Source organism: Nymphalis io, chromosome 4 (genome assembly GCF_905147045.1).
Source record: "Nymphalis io chromosome 4, ilAglIoxx1.1, whole genome shotgun sequence".
Lineage (NCBI taxonomy): Eukaryota > Metazoa > Arthropoda > Insecta > Lepidoptera > Nymphalidae > Nymphalis > Nymphalis io.
This window is the reverse complement of record NC_065891.1, coordinates 2,158,434-2,177,798: the sequence shown is the minus strand read 5'-3', so window position 1 is coordinate 2,177,798 and position 19,365 is coordinate 2,158,434. Positions and strand designations below refer to the sequence as shown.

At 32.2% G+C, this 19,365-nt stretch overlaps 2 protein-coding genes across 4 annotated transcripts in view; both read right to left on the bottom strand.

Annotated features, from left to right (window-relative positions):
- Window positions 1-4,320: 4,320 nt before the first annotated feature.
- Window positions 4,321-19,365, bottom strand: part of LOC126781729 (CD151 antigen-like) — a 112,946-nt gene continuing 97,901 nt past the window's right edge. For both annotated transcript variants that reach the window (XM_050506728.1, XM_050506729.1), the window contains 5 exons: window positions 11,959-12,201; window positions 9,551-9,742; window positions 8,964-9,137; window positions 8,273-8,422; window positions 4,321-7,442 (listed from right to left, as the gene is read on the bottom strand). In XM_050506728.1, the coding sequence (XP_050362685.1) occupies window positions 7,299-7,442; window positions 8,273-8,422; window positions 8,964-9,137; window positions 9,551-9,742; window positions 11,959-12,099 (801 nt within the window). In that variant the 5' untranslated portion in view covers window positions 12,100-12,201 and the 3' untranslated portion in view covers window positions 4,321-7,298. The remainder of the gene's footprint in view (window positions 7,443-8,272; window positions 8,423-8,963; window positions 9,138-9,550; window positions 9,743-11,958; window positions 12,202-19,365) is intronic.
- Window positions 12,363-19,365, bottom strand: part of LOC126781675 (sorting nexin lst-4) — a 35,218-nt gene continuing 28,215 nt past the window's right edge. The window contains exons 1-2 of one of the 2 annotated variants that reach the window (XM_050506638.1): window positions 15,127-15,412; window positions 12,364-14,460 (exon numbers count right to left, since the gene is read on the bottom strand). In XM_050506638.1, the coding sequence (XP_050362595.1) occupies window positions 12,763-14,445 (1,683 nt within the window). In that variant the 5' untranslated portion in view covers window positions 14,446-14,460; window positions 15,127-15,412 and the 3' untranslated portion in view covers window positions 12,364-12,762. Of the gene's footprint in view, window positions 14,461-15,126; window positions 15,413-19,365 lie in introns of those variants that run through there. The other variant, XM_050506639.1, reaches the window with a different exon arrangement.

Below are 19,365 nucleotides of genomic sequence, written 5' to 3'. Positions count from 1 at the left end.
CCCGACGGTTGGCCCGCCTCTGCAGGCCTCCAAATCCTAGGGGGTTCTCAGGGTACAAAGACCCCCTAACCCCGGCAATACTTAGGGCGGGAGGAGAAGATGCGCATAGCGCCGACGCCTTCTCCCTGGTCTTCTTCGGCGAAGCGAGTCAGCGGAGGCCCTCTCCTCACGCTCCCGCTCCGCTGCCTCCTTCTGCGACATGACATTTTCGCAGAAGGAGACCGTCTCCAACCAGCACCTCTCGCTACCAAGCATGGCGTTTATCACACTCGGCAGCGAGAGGTCTTCACCGACTAAGGCCGCCAGGGACAGGCGCTGAGGTCTCCAAGCGGCATACTCCATCAGAGTGTGGCACGCTGTGGCGGACGAAGACCCTGGCGGAAACTTGTATTTAGGATTTTAGGTACTTATGGTTTGGTTAAATATAAAAATGTTCTGGCTCACTTGCTAACTCACTCATGAAAACCCAGTCCAATGCCTTAGTCTTAAAAATTTAAAAATTTATCGAGATTCATTTTAGAAATTCCCACGGGATAGGGATTAAAGAAGATTGAATATTTCTCATTAGGGTTGCCTTATTTAGACGTTAAATTTAGGATTTAAATTGGTAATAATAATAATAATAATAATAAATAACTCTATTCAGAATTTTTCGACATTCTAGCTGAGATGATAAAAATTTAACACAATTAAAACCTACGTACGTCTAGTATTATATATGTCTCTTATACAACAATGCAAAAACGAAATATATATTTACAAAATTAATAAAACTGAACATAGTCTAGACAAATCTGTTTCGTCTTTAAATATGGCTACTACTAAGTACCTATCTATTTTCTTATTGAATGTTCTGCTATATTTTTTTACTAAGGTTAGTATTCTACAACCAATGATAGTTCATAAAAAAATAGTATCATGAAGATAATGATTGGTTAAAAATTATTTATTAGTCACCTACCATTTGTCATTGTGCTCAACAAACCATTAAATATGTACAGGAAAACCTGTTACGAACTCAGTCGGCTAATATTGTATAATTTAGCCATAAGTTGATGTTATATTTTATAATTATGTGAATAAAACACACACAGCGTTTTATTTTGATAAGGTAATACAATTCCCTACATTTAGGAAATGATATATGGGTATGATAATTATACCTTTGTACATATGTCACCAGAGCCAGAGACAACGGAGAGAGATAATGGAAATCCCTAAATATTTTCCAAATAAATTAAACAATTTTTTTTATTCACGTGTTTCAGTAATAATTTAATGCGCAACCAATCATATTATAATCGACGAGCCGGTTGGCGTAATTGGTAGATACATGCCTTTCACGCCGAAGGTTGTGGGCTCGATTCCCATCCAGGACAGACATTTGTGTGCATGAACATGTCTGTTTGTCCTGAGTCTAGGTGTAATTATCTATATAAGTATGTATTTACAAAAGAAAAGTAGTATATGTAGTATATCAGTTGACTGGTTTCCATAGCGCAAGCTTTGTACAAGCTGAATTTGGGATCAGATGGCCGTGTGTGAAAAATGTCCCAGGATGTTATTATTATATTCTCTTAACAAACATATCGACATACTGTACTTTACTGTATAAATAAAATATACATAAAAAATATACATATGTATATAATTTATATAAATGTGTACCTATACTCGTTCGAATTAAGATGTTTTTAAGGATCCTGGTTTAGGACCACTTAGGATTAGGAAGGTCCTGAGCACTTAGATGGACTCTCAATATCTGACTTAAGTCTCAGTAATCGCCTTCCTGCTCCGCCAATATTACCAATCAACAGTAGACTGATAACTAATACACATCACATAAAAAATATATTATATGTGACGTTAATATATCGAAAATCGATCTCAACGACGAAATCTTTTTGCCGTTTTAATTTCCAAATTCCAGTAGTAGTAGTATTTTAGGAATAAACATTTAAAAATATTAATCTTTTATCATTTACAATCTAAGTTTGAGTATATATTTATATATGTAATAATATATAATATACCACTTTTGCCAAACAATATTATACGTGGAAATTAAATTGCGATAAAAAACAATAATTTCTTTCAACTTAAAACAACTTTAGTTGCAGCTAGTGATATGAACAAACACTTATTATCTTCAATGTATACCCAAGGAGTAGAACACTTATGCTTAACACCATCTACAGCATCAGCATGTGAATATACCACTGCTGGGCTTCTCTCCTGTTTTGAGGAGAAGATTTGGGCCTTATTTCAGCACGCAGCTCCAAAGCGGGTTGGTGGATTTCAACTAGAACAAAACCAACAAGATGGTCTCTCATTGTGTTGATCACGTTTTTGTAAATGCAATTAAATATGTCCTTGGTGTAATCTGCGGCAGGTATATAAATGGCAATGAAATCATAATCAGTTTATGTCTTAGCACATCTGAGTTAAATATTACATATATTTATCTATGGAATTTAATTGATGGAAAAGAGTAACTTACTACTAAATTCCTTGACGGCTTTTCTTTTTTTTTTCTTTTTTGTATAATAACTAGCCATAGTAATATTTTGTGTTGCTCGTTTTGACTTGGAAGGTATATGGAAAAAAAATTGGTCGAATGTTGATCCAATCGTCGCAAAACATTACAGATATATGCATTATAGAAGCATATCAGTACAGTTATAGTACAGTAACAGTAACAGCCTCTTAATGTCCCACTGCTGGGCTAAGGCCTCCTCTCCCTTTTGAGGAGAAGGTTTGGAGCTTATTCCACCACGCTGCTCCAATGCGGGTTGGTAGAATACACATGTGACAGAATTTCAATGAAATTAGACACATGCAGGTTTCCTCACGATGTTTTCCTTCACCGTTAAGCACGAGATGAATTATAAACACAAATTAAGCACATGAAAATTCAGTGGTGCTTGCCCGGGTTTGAACCCACGATCATCGGTTAAGATTCACGCGTTCTTACCACTAGGCCATCTCGGCTTAGCATATCAGTAGCTTGTTTCATTAGAATAATAAAAAATAATAAACAGGTTATTTCAACGGTTTGTCGTGTATGAATAGGCTATTATTGCTTTAGTCCATTGAAGCGAACTGGGGTGAGAATTTTTCGCCTTGTAAATGTGGTATTGATAATTGTCCTTCATTGTATGAGATATTATCTCGTGAGATCCTTCGTCCTATCGACATTCTGGTTTGTTGTATTAATATAATATCCCTTATATATATTTCATATCCCAGTCCAATAAATTAAATTATCTGTTTAGTTTTAGCAATTTTAAAAAGTATGATTTAAGAAATGCGTAAAAGCATCTTAATTTTTTTTCGCGTTGCGTCACTATGTGACAACAAACATCAAACATCTAAAACGCAAAATCAAAATCAGCGGCGATCTTGATTTGGCCTTCGAAATTAGTAAGTTTGTACTGGTGGTATGGCAATTGTGCAAGCCCGTCTGGGTAGGTACCACCCGTTCATCAGATATTCAACCGCAAAACAGCAGTACTTGTTATTGTTGTGTTAAAAAAAACACACATGTAATAAATTAAAAAAAAGATGAGAACTTCACTACTAAAAAAATGACTTCTTTGTAACAAGTAATGTATCAGTAAGTTTTAATTTTAATATTGAACAATTATGAATATTGGACTTTTTTTATTCGAAGATTGCCTGCTAGATCTGTCGACTGGAAACAAAACATTTTTATTGTGGTTACGATAATACGATAAAGTATTTTTATGGGTACTATGTATGTTACTATACCACGAACTAAATAGTTTATATTTACAGATAACCGTGTGTGTGTATCGACACCATATGTTAGCAATATATCTATTTAAATAATTTAAAAGATCGCAGTTTAGTGACCTTTTGTTTATTATATATTCATATATACTGTGGAAATAGACGTAACACGAACGAATATAATGATATAAAACTACTTATAAAAACCTGTATTTTAATTTGAAATATCAAGGAAGATAAGTTCTTCGCAGGGTCGTATAATAAGAGTATCTGGTGATAGCAAATTATTTAATTATTAATATGTATTTAATTAAATATTAAAATATATTAACATTTACTTAATATATTGATTTATATAAATGTTTAATTAAATAGAATATTGTCAATTTAAAAATATATTTAAACTATTACACTATTCAATATAAAAATAAATCTGAAACAAATCAAAGTTTTTACCTACATCTCGAGCAACATTTAAAAAGATCCTGTATTCTCTTATCTTTAAGCAATGTTAAAGTTGAACACATGCGACAATATTTGGTGTTTTTAAGGGATATTAAAAAATCATTGCGTTTGAATAGATTTAATTAACTTTATTCTTATAAATTAGTAAGGCACACATTAGCTTTGGTTATAATATTACAATAGTTTTAGTGACTTATCCGATTATATTTTACATAATGATATCTTTAACACTAGTTACATAAATTTTCTTTTTTAATCTATAATAAATAATTGTTTTAAGCACATTTATGTAATACGCAGTGTACGCTATAAAAACGTATGACCTACATATAATCTTGGTTATCGATTTAAGCATACTAAAGCGAAGTTGAGATTCGTAAATTTTGGAGAATAACTTAAGGGTTACAATATTTCACAATATTACAGGGGTTTGATTTTAATTGGTGGTAGTTTAATTTTACTGGTGGTAGGGCTTTGTGCAAGCTCATCTGGGTAGGTACCACCCACTCATCAGATATTCTACCGCAAAACAGCAGTACTTGATATTGTTGTGTTCTGGTTTGAAGGGTGAGTGAGCCAGTGTAATTACAGGCACAAGGGACATAAAATCTTAGTTCCCAAGGTTGCTGGCGCATTGGCTATAAGCGATGGTTGACATTTCTTACAATGCCAATGTCTAAGGGCGTTTGGTGACCACTTACCATCAGGTGGCCCATATGCTCGTCCACCTTCCTATTCTATATAAAAAAAAATGAAATATAACCTACAACACGTCACTGTAGTAATAAAAACATATGAAATAGACTTTCATGTAACGTTTATAAGTAAAACCACCACAATAACACGCATTTACAATTTATATGTTTCTCTAGTTATTTACAGCTTTAACTTATATTTTGTCTATTATTTGAAATGGATTATTTAATAGTTATACAAAATTGCTAAGCAATTTAGAAGAAGTAAGGTTTTTTTTTTAATTAAGATATTGTAACAATAATTGACGAAGTTGTTAAAAGAAGAACAACATTTTTTCGCGAATACTTATTAGCAATTTAAGTGATATAAAAATGTCGCTCGATGGTCTAAAATAAATAAGTGTTCATTTATTTGTGGTAGATGTAATGTATGTGTAATATACTTAAATAAACTCTTTGTAACTTTTATTACAATAGTTTAATAATTTTGCTTATCACATGAAATACGATCATCAAAGAGACGTTTTGTGACGTATTTTTTTTTGACAGTTAAAGACGAACGTAATTCATTGTACAGTAATGTTAGTAAGTGTATACCTACGTTTAAAAATATATTAGTTTAACTTCAATTTCTATTTACTTTTAATAAATGAACCAGAATCACGGCCAGACAAATATTGTCTGTGCAGAGACGAGAGAACGAAAGGCTATAGTAGAATTAGAGACTCGCTGACCGCAGGGTAGTAAAACGTATGATTACGTGAGTGTGTCGCGACTTTTATCAATACCATTTCAAAGAGAAGTTCTTCCTTCAATTATACTTTAATTTTACATGAAAATTGTTATTTTGTTCTTTTGGACTAAATATTTTATTTATAGTATAATATTGGTATTTATATGCGCAGCGTCACTATGACGTTCGCAAGACACCCGTAAGTGCGTCATGCGTCACATATGGGGTGTCCTGCTCTTTATTACCCTGACGGTTATTTCTTAATTACTGCAACAATGAAAAATTATATAATTTCTTAGTTCATTAAAAAAATACAGACATTTTTAAGTTAAAGGAAAATAGGCAACAATAAATAATTGGTGCAGAAACAAAATTCCATTCCATGGCCAAATAAAAAAAGCGTGACATCATATGTCATGGTCAAAAGAATTTATATAAGACAAAATCTTAATTGCATTTCAAAACGTGTTATGAAATGATATTCATGAACGCAGATATTTCATTCCAGAAAAAATATGTTACAAAACATGTTGTGTTCGGTTTTTAAATTAAATTACAAAAAAAAAAACGCGACAAATACAAAATGCAGTGAAACAAAGATATTGTTATCATTAAATTCTGATTCTAATCTTTGTTCTTTATATATCATTGTATTTGTTTTATTATTTTTTGTATATATATTTCGATGTAATTTAGTTTTACATAAATAACGACTTAAGTTTAAAAAACAAATATAGCACCTTTATTTTTAAAACAACGTGATACAGATGACGTGAAAAATATATAAATAAATAGCTTATAAGTGATAAATTACTTCATTTTTCATAGGTTTTTTTCGCAAACTCATATCTCAAAATAGGCAAAGATTTAAAAAAAGTAAACAATGATCGTATTATTATAACATGTAATTTGTTTTAGAAATATAATATTTATTTTTATATATTATAATTTATATCACGTTTAAAATAACTTTACAAATTGCACGCTTAACACAATAATATAAATTCGGTCTTGGTGTCTAAAACTACACACTAGATACGAACTTTTTTTTTTTAATTCTAAGACAGTGTAGCACTGATGAACACACATACAGGTTTATCTACATATTGAATATCATGTGGAGATTCTATGCAGATCTTTTATAATTTTCTATAAATTTTCCATCTTAATTAATGTTACAAACTTCAAGGAGATTTATTTAGTAGAAACAGGTAATTGTAACGAATAAGTAACGTAGCCGTAATTTAAAAATTACAGATAAAAAAAATATAACAATTATTTTCTTCAACTTGTATCTAATATTAAAAACAAAATAATAAACTTTTACAGCAATTAACACTTTGATTTGTGCAAATTATAATAAAATATGTGTTTATATATATGCGATTCCAAAATTAAATTAATTACAACGGATTTTCAGCTTAAATGCTGACATTATCGCTGATTGTCGATATTGGAATTTTTTCCTCTTTGTCGGGGTTAGAATGTAAAGGACAAGGCGCACGTTTAACTGTCCTTTTAACTTGAGTTCTTTTTGCGATCTTTGGAGGTCTCTGCGGTTGCCTCGCCATTGGTGCCTTGGCTAAATCACCAGCAGAAGCCGACTTGTCGAAAACCTTGCACTTATTAGGAGGCGCAGGGTTAGGCCGGGGTCAGTCGATCACGTGTTTTATCTTGACATAGAGCACGCATGAGAAGAAAAACCCGAATATAGGTATCACAGACATACCAACGCCTACAGCTGCTAATATGATTAGGTTGTCTCGTATGTGGTTTGTAAACTGGAGCATGCATCCCTGGAAACGAGAAATAATTTTCTTAGTTTCTAAAAAAATATTTATAATAACTTTTTTATATAAAAAATAAAATACGGTACAATAATACTACAATACTCAATAGAATATATATATATATATTATATATATATATATGTCTCATATCGTGAAGGTGTTTATCACGCATTCGTAGACTGATTTATTTAGTGGTAGAGCTTTGTACATACCCACCTGGGTACTTCGGTAGGTACCACCAAAGGACGAGTGAGTCAGTGCAACTATAGGTATAATGTCTATCATGTAATGGGCGATGGTGACCATACAATCAGGTGACCCATTTGCCCGTCAGCGTACCTGTTTTATAAAAAACACATTCACAAAAATTCGCCACCAAATTAGTGAATAGTCATGCTTGTGCGGAACATTCGAGATTTTTCAAATTATTTTAAATAATTTTTGCATAAAAAAGTAACGTCCCATGTTTTACTGAAACACCTTTTTTGCTAATATTATTTTAAGCAAGTTGTGTTTTCTATCAGTTGGCTCGATGATAAATGCTCGATTGCTTGAAATGCTGATTTTTAGATGTAATTATTTATGTACTACAATGTGGCGCTCCTCGTCAAGACGGAAAGGGTACCGCTGGTTTTTTAGTGGGTATATTGGACACCGGCGAGCCCCACATACCCCCCACTATTCCCGTGGGGGAAACGCGTAATGCGTTTTTCCAGCTTTAAAAAAAAAGTAATACAATAAACAGCGACGATCATCGACTACTACTCGCACATCCAGCTAATTTCGTGGCTAATTTCTGAGTCAAGTCTCCCACGGAGTGGTCAAGGCGGCCTCACGTCGTAGTAGATGTTGGAGGGGTGGTCGCGGGCGCCGCAGCGCGCGCGCACGCTCCGGCAGCACGAGTCGGGCACGAGCAGGCGCGGGTCGTGCTCGTGCCACGCGCTGCGCCGCCAGTCCGAGTAGCGCAGCGCGCCGCAGCACTTGAACTGAGATACAATTTGTTCAACTGTTTGAGCGCCCCTCGAGAGTCAGCGGCAGGAACTGGGCTTTTTTATTGTTTGAGATGACATTTAGGGGGGACATTCCCGGGTAAGTTGCCCTCTAAAGTGTCGGTAGTTTTATGAAAAAGTACGTCCGACACGAATCCGATCGTATCTCGGTTGAGAAACGACAGTTTGACTTATACAAATATTTGTTGTAAGCGAGATCGAAGCCCCAACTCCTCCGCCAATAAACTTAATCTAAATAAAAAAATTAATAACGGTTTTTAATCAAAAAATAGTTAAACGCTGAAAATCAAATCGTACTCTATAGTCGCTATGTCATGAGCAAAGGAATTGCTAGAAAGACACATTTTACATATTCAAGTAATTTTAATGTTGAATTATCGGTTTTTAGTTCTCAAAAATCCGAAGCTATTTGTAGTATTTTTTTATGAATTAACTCGATATATTGAAAAAAAACTTTAGACCCCTATAAAAAATATTTTTAAGCTGAAGTCCTATAAGCATGTATAGAATGTGGTACCTCTGTCTGCATGCTGTCAACAGCGTTAGTGACGATGGTATCCAGCGCGTAATTATTTATGAAAGTGGTGTTGAGCTCCGCCCTGAGTTCGTCCTCGACGGCCACCTCGTAGTAGTACGCGAGGCCGCCAGCTCCCGCCTCCAGGATAAACGTGATCAGCAGGAAATATGTGTACTGAAATATTAAAAAAAGAATATTATTATTATTTTTTTACTTACATCTCTCTAATGGCAACGGCGGCCATTGCGAAGTCATACGGCGTTAGTCAATTATTTGTCATGACTAATATGACTATGGAGTTATAAGGCACTCACACACACATTCATTTGTTAGCATTAACTAGCTTAAACAACAGCAAAATATTTCGTTAAGAGGAAGCTTAGATACTCTTTTCTTGCAGACATTCACAATCACATTAAAATCTATCTATTGTATTAGGTACGACGGTAGATTACTATTTAATAACGAAACTTTATCGCTTAATTAATAATTAAAAACAAATAGATTATGCAATAAACTTCTTATAAATTAAATTCATAATTTATAAGAATTAATCATTTATAAATTAAACAAAAGGGAATACTTACACACAATAAACTGGTTCTGTTTTCAGTCTTGAGACCGCAGCAGCCGAGGGCGCAAAGCGGCACACCTAAAGCACCAGCGATTATAAGAAGGTATGCTATCGCGGGATACGTGGGCGTCGGTAGGAGAGACACGAATCTATGTCTAGAAGAAACTGTCCAAGCGCCAACTAGAAGAACGCCGGCTCCTGCAAACTGGATATTTACAAATTATTTAGTTAAGCTGGAGCAGGATATTAAAAAATAGCTGCCCGTAAATGTTGGGATAAGGCCTTCCCTCTCTTTGAGAAAGTTTGTAGCTTAATACAAACTATTATGAAGAATATAAAGCGAATAAAAAGCGCTACCACAAGCATTACGAGTTTAAATATAAAAATGTATATCGAGAAAATAATATTATTTTATGTTAAAAATAACCCTTAATAATAAGCTTTACCGGTAAAGTATTATATGATCTGCGGTTATACATACAATATTATATATATTTTTTTACTTTGAACTGGATTTACCCATGCGAATATGCATAAAATAATAAAATACTAGCAATTATTCTTTATAATTCCTCTTAAGTCCGTGCGATTAGTTAGAATAAGAAAATGATAAGATCAATATAATGCATAAGTATTATTTGAATGTTGATTCATGAAATTAAATGTTATGTTGATTAGATTAGAGTACTTAGTACTAGTATAGGTACAAACAATTGAGAGATTTGATTAATTTGTTCAAAGTTCATATTTTAATTTGTTTAAATATTATTATCAATATAAAATCAATTCATATATTACATTTTTTTTTATTTCATTCACGTAAAAAAGAAATAAAAATTTTATTAACTAGCAACCTTAAATAAGTTCTTAGCCCGTTTGTGATTTAAAAAAAAAATATCTTAAGCGTTCTATTTCTGTCAAGCGCGAGGCGTTAGTTAAATGAAAACAGGCATGTCGGAAATTAGGTATCTTAAGTAGGTTAGTTAAAAAAAAAAACATCGAAAAACAAAATAGTAGGTGTGCTGTAAAGTAGGCGATGACATAATTATCTTATCTGTTACGGGATAATTATAAACACCGTTGGCATTAGTAAATTTAGTTGCTAGTAAGATTGTAAACTGTCAAAAAATTGTAAACGAAGCATTTAGTGTAAGATATCACGGCCGTTAATTTTAGTTTTAAATAAATATAACTGCTAGCTACTGCGCGGACATTTCCGCGTTAAATCGTACCTTTCTCGATCTAATTAGACTGTTTACAGGAAAAAATAAAAACTCCTTTATATATTAACATATTCGCATAGTGATCGGTTTTATTTAGTTACAATTATATCGCGAGATTAAATCATAATAAAAACTGGGAATTCAGGGCGTGACTAGTGGTTGATAAAGTATCGAAAACAGCATAAGTGCTTACAAGATAATCTGCGGCCTAATAAAATATGGACATATTATTAAAATTTTTATTAAAATAGGTATATCATATTTTGTATACTAATTTATCTTAATCAACTAAACTGATATTATTTTATTTAATTAAAGATAGTTTATAACGAGACACTACAGTATTAATCATAACTAGGAAATATTTTTTTTTAAATCTTATTACGTTATTATTTTTTATCAACAAAATATTTTGAATATAAAATAATAGTTAAACTTTTATGTAAAAAAGTAAAAAGTCAGTCTGCGAATGTCCCTGCTTGTCCCCTTGGTACTGCTGGGTTAAGGCCTCTTTTCCTTTTTGAGGATAAGGTTTGGAGCTTATAAAACCACGCTGCTCCAATGCGGGTTGGTGGAATATACACGTGGCAGAATTTCAGTGAAATTAGACACATGCAGGTTTCCTCACGATGTTTTCCTTCACCGTAAAGCACGAGATGAATTATAATCACAAATTAAGCACATGAAAATTCAGTGGTGCTTGCCCGGGTTTGAACCCACGATCATCGGTTAAGATTCACATGTTCTTACCACTGAGCCATCTCGGCTCTTATATTAATATTTTATAGTAACATTAAATAAGATGTTGGTTACCTACCTGTGCATTAAAATTGTTTTAAAAACAGTTTAATAATATTCTAGTCAATATCTTAGAAGATAAGTACAGGATCCGCGAGCGAGCGTTAAATTTATATATATATATATATTTACTTATTATGTATATAGTGCTAGAAATAAAAACTAAAATAAAACATAAGTTTTATTAAAATCTCTAATTTATTTCCTAACCCCCTAATATAAATTTCCTATTTCATTATCCTCAAAAATTAGCCTTTATTATGTGTAAGTACCAAATTTCAATAGATCAAGATAAAATAACGTTTTATGATAGACAGACACAAGAGTGATCGTAATATAGGGGTTGCCAGAGATAAAAAATTGTTTATTTCATAACTCATAAAGAAAAATAATAACTTACCAAAAATATAACGTTGAATATATGTAGAACACATTTAAGGAAGTTGACGCTACAACAGTCTGCGTCTCTCGATTTTCTTGGTTTAACTTTTTTCTTCTTAGCCAATAACGCACTTGAATCCTTCTTTTTTTCTTCTGCCATTATATTTTGCAGATTCTATTGACGTCCGAAGATTTGTACAATTTGTTTTATAACTCAGCATAAGTGGACACCTTATTTGTCACTTGCTTCCATGAAGATTCTCTGAAATAATAAAAACAATTAGTGACATTAGTATATATATATTAAAGTTATATATTTATAAGATTATACTTACAGAATTGGTATATGATTGTTAAATAATTCTTAACTTGAATAATAAAGTATATATATAATAATAGGCAATAAAAACAATTTCACTTTTTTATATTTTGTTTTACTTTAAAAATGGAATATTACAACACTTATGGTACACAATGTCTTAAAATAAATGAAAAATTATAAGTAAAAGTTCAAATAAAAAATCGTATATAAGTGATAAAAAATATTTTTTTTTTATGAAAATGTAACATAGCAAACTATATACAGAACATTTCAGTATATAAAAATTAAACAGTTTTGTGTGTTTTAAGCATTATTTTACATTCAGTCACTTTAATCACAATATAAATTCATAATCGTCCATTTCAATCCTACGATTTTAGATATACCTACAAAATATCAATACCAATATTATAATAGGATACAATAAACAATGGCAATAGTCCATTTTCAAAATTTTCATTGAAAATTCTCAATTCTATCATTAGTCATTTAATTGAGGTATTATTCATCATACTGGTTAAGAGTCACTTCCAATTTTTCAACTATTCTCTTGTAGAAACTAATTTGTTGTCGTAAGAATTTTTGCATTGTAGCTTTCAAGTCTTCTGTTCTTTCTGTTTTGAAGTGATTGATTTCGGCAAGAAGGGCATATGATATGACATCAGTTCTCCTCAATACTTCATTTAGTTGTTCTACTTCCATTTTGTGTTCAGCTGTTAATCTCTCACAATCTCGTCTCTTCTGCACAGCTCCCTTGTGATTGGCTAAAACATCAGGGAATGAACCAACAATACCTTTATAAAGGTGGAATTTATCACCAAGCGGTTCCCAATCATATTTTGGTTGATCCTCATACATCCTGCCAATTTCGATATAAGCACCGCCAGTCATCTTTATAGCTGATGTCAGTTTCGATGTTGATATGACAGTCCCCTCATCCAAGCTAAGGGCATTTCCTAAGTTATAGATTGCTTCACCAACCTTCTGACAATCAGTTTTGTAGGGTCCTTGGAACCTTTTTGTTTGTGCTAGACACATATTGGTGACGGATTTCACTGCTGTGTCCATACTACCTATGAAAGTGTGACATTGCTCTGTAATGTGGTCTAGTTGTGATTGCAATAAAGCTTTTTCAGGTACAACTAATGATACACAGTAGTTAAGTCCTAGTAGGTTATCTCTCTCTGCTTGTCTTTTACCAGCTTTCCAACGTTTTTCGTCAGTACAAGTAAGAAAATGTTGCCAGACTTCACTTTTAGATAAAACAGGGTGTTTACACATCCAATCTACAAACTCTTGCAACTGAACTCGCCTGCGTTCAATTAATTGTTCATCATAGCGACCTGAAATTTGTTTATCTGGTAGCGGTGGGATGGGTATGAGTGTAAACTTTTCTTGTAATCTCTCATGTAGCCAATCAAAATGTTTATATCTTCTAGAAACTTGTATATTATTAAAGGAAGGAGTTAATTGATATGCTATAAAGCTCTTAATTCCTTTGAATTTTGATTCCTTTTTTGGAGATGCAACTGTGACATTATATGGCTGTGTAATTTGTGCCCATACGTAACCATCTCCTTCCTGAACTATGTAAACTTTTTCCGATTCAGGCACCTCTACATTTAAAGTTGCCAACAAATAGCTCTCTCCACTAATTTTTGAAGATGGTGCAAATTTATTTTTTCTTACCGTTCCAACTGTCGAACCAAATGAGGAAGTGTTCTCATCCATATGTTGATTGAAGTCACTTATAGGCATTCCAGGTAATGGAGTGAGTTGTTGCTGACGACTGATTGATTGGCTTGGCTTATTTTGAGGAGCACCTGGACCTATTTCTGAATATGTATCATCATCCCAATCGTCATCCCAGCCATCGTCATGTGATGCACCTCTCTGATAATTGTTATCACCGGCACTATATTGTTGTTCACCCCATTCATCAGCTGCCTGGTCATACCTGGGTGCAGGAGGAGCTACTTTTGTTGGTGCTGACTCCTCTGGAGAGAGCTTCCTTACATATGCTGCAGGAAACAAACCAGTTTGACCCTGAGAATTTTTTCCTTCCCACCATCCTTCACCAATATCTGTATTCAAAAGGGTCAACACTTCCCCACAGGTGATTGACATTTCTGTGGTTCCTGGTTCACCCGCAAAGTCATATAAGGCTTGTACTTGGGCCGCCATTGTGGACCCTGCAACCTACAACAATATCAAAACATATTATTCACTGCAAAACATTATTGAAGAATTGATGTAGCAATTTTATTTTATCTTATCAGTGTTATCTAGTAACGTAGGGAGTATGCATAAAGGTGTGATAAAAGTTATATTCGCGTGTATTTTGTCTTTAACAACTAAATTGGAACAAACAAATTAGGACGATATTCGTCGCGTAAGGAGTCGACACATTTTCGTAACAACGCCAATTAAGCACGAGATAAATTAATGAATGACTTTGTGCCTCTATATTGAGCAGTTTCTTACTGATTACTTATAGAAGTATACAATGGTTGGTTTATTCAAGAAAACATTTTAGTCCGATGTGAAGTAATGTATATCTCGAATGTGTAAATAATTTTTTTTGAAGCCGTTTTGTTGAATCGTTAAGAGTCGTAAATTGTTTTATATTTACTCTTAATCAGTTTTCTCGCATTAGATACAATACGATTTAAAAAAGACAATAATTGTTGTAATAAAAGACAAGCTAAATTGCTAAAGCTTGTTTTGTGATGGAAATCAATGACGTCAATGTAATATGGTCTTGTAATAAAAGCATTGCACTAGGATAAAACTTGTTAGTTGCACAATTTTGCAGATCAATTCATACACAGTTAAAATATTTTAAAAGATTAATTTGTTACTTACTTTTGTTCACAAAAAATTTAATTCAAGGCGGATACACTACTCGTACAGTCATCTGAATGACAGATTGATTCACAGGAATTTGTTTTCTTTACTACTATTGTTTTCATTTACGTGGCAGATCATTAATAAACCTCGTTTTATTATTGGTTGTTGAAAAACTTATTGAAGTTTAGCCAATCAAAAGCCAGATACTAAATATTAAAACCGATGTCAAACCTGTGTTGCCTTGTTCAAAATTAAAGTTGTATTCTAGAAGTTTAAGTATATTTTCATAGGTGGCGCTGATCACATCTAAAAAATGTGCAGTTAACGCCATCTCTCGGAACACTAGGGTACATCAAGGTACAATACGGGTACAATTCAATTACCTTTATTAAAAATTGTCACTGCTTTTTGGTATTATTCATGTAATTAAATTAAGGACAGCAGATGAAGGTTGAAATAGTTAACATATACTGCTTACTGGAATTTCATGAAAAATACAGTATAATTATATACCGAAATATTGTAGCAACATAATAATATTATATTGTCTAGTGTCAGCCAATTAAGTTATTATCTTTGCCTTTTTTAATTACTTACTTATATTTTATTAAAGTACAAAAAGTATTAAAACCAAAACTACAAATTGTCATTAAAAATAAAATTATCCAATAATTGGTACCTAACATTATTTATCAGCCATAACCGCTTAATATATTGAGAGGACTAATCGATGCGATTAAATTAAATTAAAAGGTATATGATGCAAATAGTTTCCATATATTGTATTAACCTGTATATTTCGAAGTGAAGCTTTTTTGGCGTAATAAGAGTAAAATTTTAATTTCGAATATAAGTGCAAAGATTCTATATTATATAATGTTTGAATGAAACTTTTTATTATTTATCTTTTAAACATTTGGATAGGAGCGTGGCTATCATCAAAATTCCATTATTTTCTTTTTAATCGCTTATTCAATAATTAATCCTGGGATAAGTTTATCTTACCGCAGAAAAGAACTTCGCGCTCATTAGTTGTTTCCCTCGAAAATACAAACTGGAATAGGAATTCGTTTCTTTTTTTTTTATAAATTCGTAACCATTTGTTTGCTCTTCTTCCTGATTTTCCTGTATTTATGTTGTAATTGTCACTTAATAGAAATGTCAGAGTAAAATAATGTAAAGAGCCTAAAGATAAAAATAATTCTACTATGAGTAGAAGGAATTAAAATGATTATGTTGCAAAATATCTACGTTGTTCTTGGACGGCTTTGTGTTTTGAACATGAAATCTCAACAAAATTTATTACTTTAGGAATATTCTTACTAGTATTTTTTAAAGCTTTGTGCAAGCCGATCTGGGTAGGTACTACCAAATGGCAGTACGTAGTATTGTCTTGTTCCGATTTGAAGGGTCATAAAATTTTAATTCCAAAGGCACTGTGGCACATTAGCGATGTAAGGAATGGTGAATATTTTTTTATGAGCAAAAAACATAGATTCAAAAGATTTTATGTTGTATTGGTACCTTTCAGGAATTCACTGAAAACGTCTACTAACGAGGTTTTCAAAAGTTTTCCTACTAAGAGTTAGCAAATTTCTTTATCAATATATCTACGTTAGTAACAAAAGTTTATGTAGGTACTTGATCTTAAGTTTTCAACTAATATTTATACAATTTTTTGCATCCATTGATAACTTCGCCCACACGAGTGTGGGCGAAGTTATCAATGGATATATAAAGTAAAAATCATATCATCATATCATATATCATATATCATATCAAGTATCATATCATATATCATATCAAGTAAAAATCAAATCATATATAAGTAAAGATCATATAAAGTAAAAACTCCCATGAAATTTAAAAAATCCTTTCCTAGTGGTGTTATAAAACAACGTTAAAAAATAAATCTGTTTCAAATTTCAGTTTTCTAGACTAAGTAGATTTGGCTGTATAGTCAGTGAGGGCAAACGATTTTATCAATAAAGATTATCTGAAAAATTGCAACACTGAATGTGATAATAAACGATATTAACTTCTGATAATTGAAAAGTCCACTTGTATAAAAAATGGGCACATTGTCATTTTAATGAGTACCGCTAAAGCTTAATATGTATCTGAATTAAGAGTATTAAAATTAAAATTCATGCCTTCGAGCGGACTTCAATGTAATATGAAACTCGAGCCAATGCAGGCACTTTGTGGCGGGGCTCGGATTAACGTAAGCACCGAGTACGAGCACCAAAGACCGGGTGAGTGATACAGTATATAAATAACACACAAACCTCGAAGTTCTTTGCTTTCACAAAATCTTAAACATGAAAATATAATAATATTATTTTAAAAAATGTTTTGAATTATTGTATTTATTGATTTTTAAATTTGGAACACAATATTTAGACAATAAGGTTGTTGATAGATGTCAGGTGCAATTAATGAAAATTGCGTTCGTCTGCAAGATTTATGCGAAAATTTCTTTAAAGTTATTGATTTTTATTTATATTCTAAATTATAATACTATCATTAAATTTTAACTATAAATAGCTTTATACCACTACCTTTAACTATAAAGCTATTTATAGTTAAAGTTTAGTGGTCGGAGGGTCTTAATTAACGTGTGGAGTTCATAAGAGATGGTAATGTTTATGAAATATTTATATCTGAAATACAGATTATGTTGAAACCATTATTAAATTAAGTCCATATTTTAAAAAACTTTAGAAAATACGGTGGTATAAACGCGTAGACTAAAAAAAAATAAAGATTACGGTATTTTATACGTGTAATAAAAGCTTAAAAAAAGTACACAGGAGTGTGTTAAGATAACAAAAAATGCTCAAAAAAATGGAAAATACCTCAATTTTATCAATATATTTTTATATAATTTTTATTTTTAATATCATTATTTTTAATTAAATGTTTATGCCTTAAAGAAAAATATAAGTTACCATCTCGGGACCTACCTAAAGAGAATACAATTATATTTGAACAATTTATGTTTAAATCGGTCTCACTGTTTTCTAGTAACCGGCGAGCATAGAACCTACTCATTTTTTGCAACTCGTTCAATATAATATTATATCAATATTACTGTATTTTTAATTCAGCTTAACGTTTTAATATTGAAATGTTTTCTTCTGCACTTTTGATATATCTAAAGTTAATTATAAATATAGTATTAAATTCTTATGTAAGTTAATTTAATTTTTATGAGAAAGAACCAGTATAGAATAAGTAATGTCCTCCAGACCGATTGCGACCAATTCGGCCAATCTCAAGAGAGAGTAGCGCAGGAGATATTATAGTGTGAAATGTGTGCGCAAACACAGGTGCACTCTCTATTCCCTAACTCTTATAATCCGATGGGAGTTCAGGCGCAGGACCAACGGCTTTACGTGCTTTCCAAAGCACGGGAATGTACACACTTCCAACTTCCAGACTCCGGGCTGCTACTGAGAATTTTCTGACAGAAAAACCCAATAACTTTTTATTGGCCCGACCTGGAAATTGAACCCATGATCACCGAATCTGCGGCCTTATATCAAGCCACTAGACCAACGAGGCAAGCAAATATACAATAGCACCTATAAGATCAGACTCGAAACTCACCGCAGAAAACGGTCGTGAAATATCAGAAAGTGATATGCGACACTGATCATATTAATTATAACATTTCAAGAATACACGCATCGAAATAGTATATCACCATAAGTCGGTTTTCAACATTTCACGGGCGAGCAATGAATGTGAGTTCTTACAGAATCGCACTACCGAATAAAGTTTAATAAATAGTTAAAGTATAATTAGATGAAACTAATGTGGTATAAAAAGTATGTACCTGTTGTTTATACCCTTACGATGAACATTGCAGCTTACGAGTAAATCTGATGAAGACGAGATACATGAATTAGTTTAAAAATACACGCGAGTATACACGTCAAGTTTTTCAGTATAATATAATATGGCATATATATTTGTTTTGAATCGAATTTAGCGAGAAAAATAATGTTCATTTTAATAATTATTATATTACATCAATGTGTGAATAAATTACAGAGTTTATACTTTTCTGAATAGATCAAGAATCTTGTTCGAGATTAATAATTTTGTTGATCAACAATAATTATATTTATTATATTCAAGTTTCTTTAAGTAGTTGGTTTACTGTCGAAAGCTATCGTGGGCCGAGTTTTATGCATAGTCTAAATAAAGCCAGAAAATATAGATATAATGATATGCATTTTTATCCAT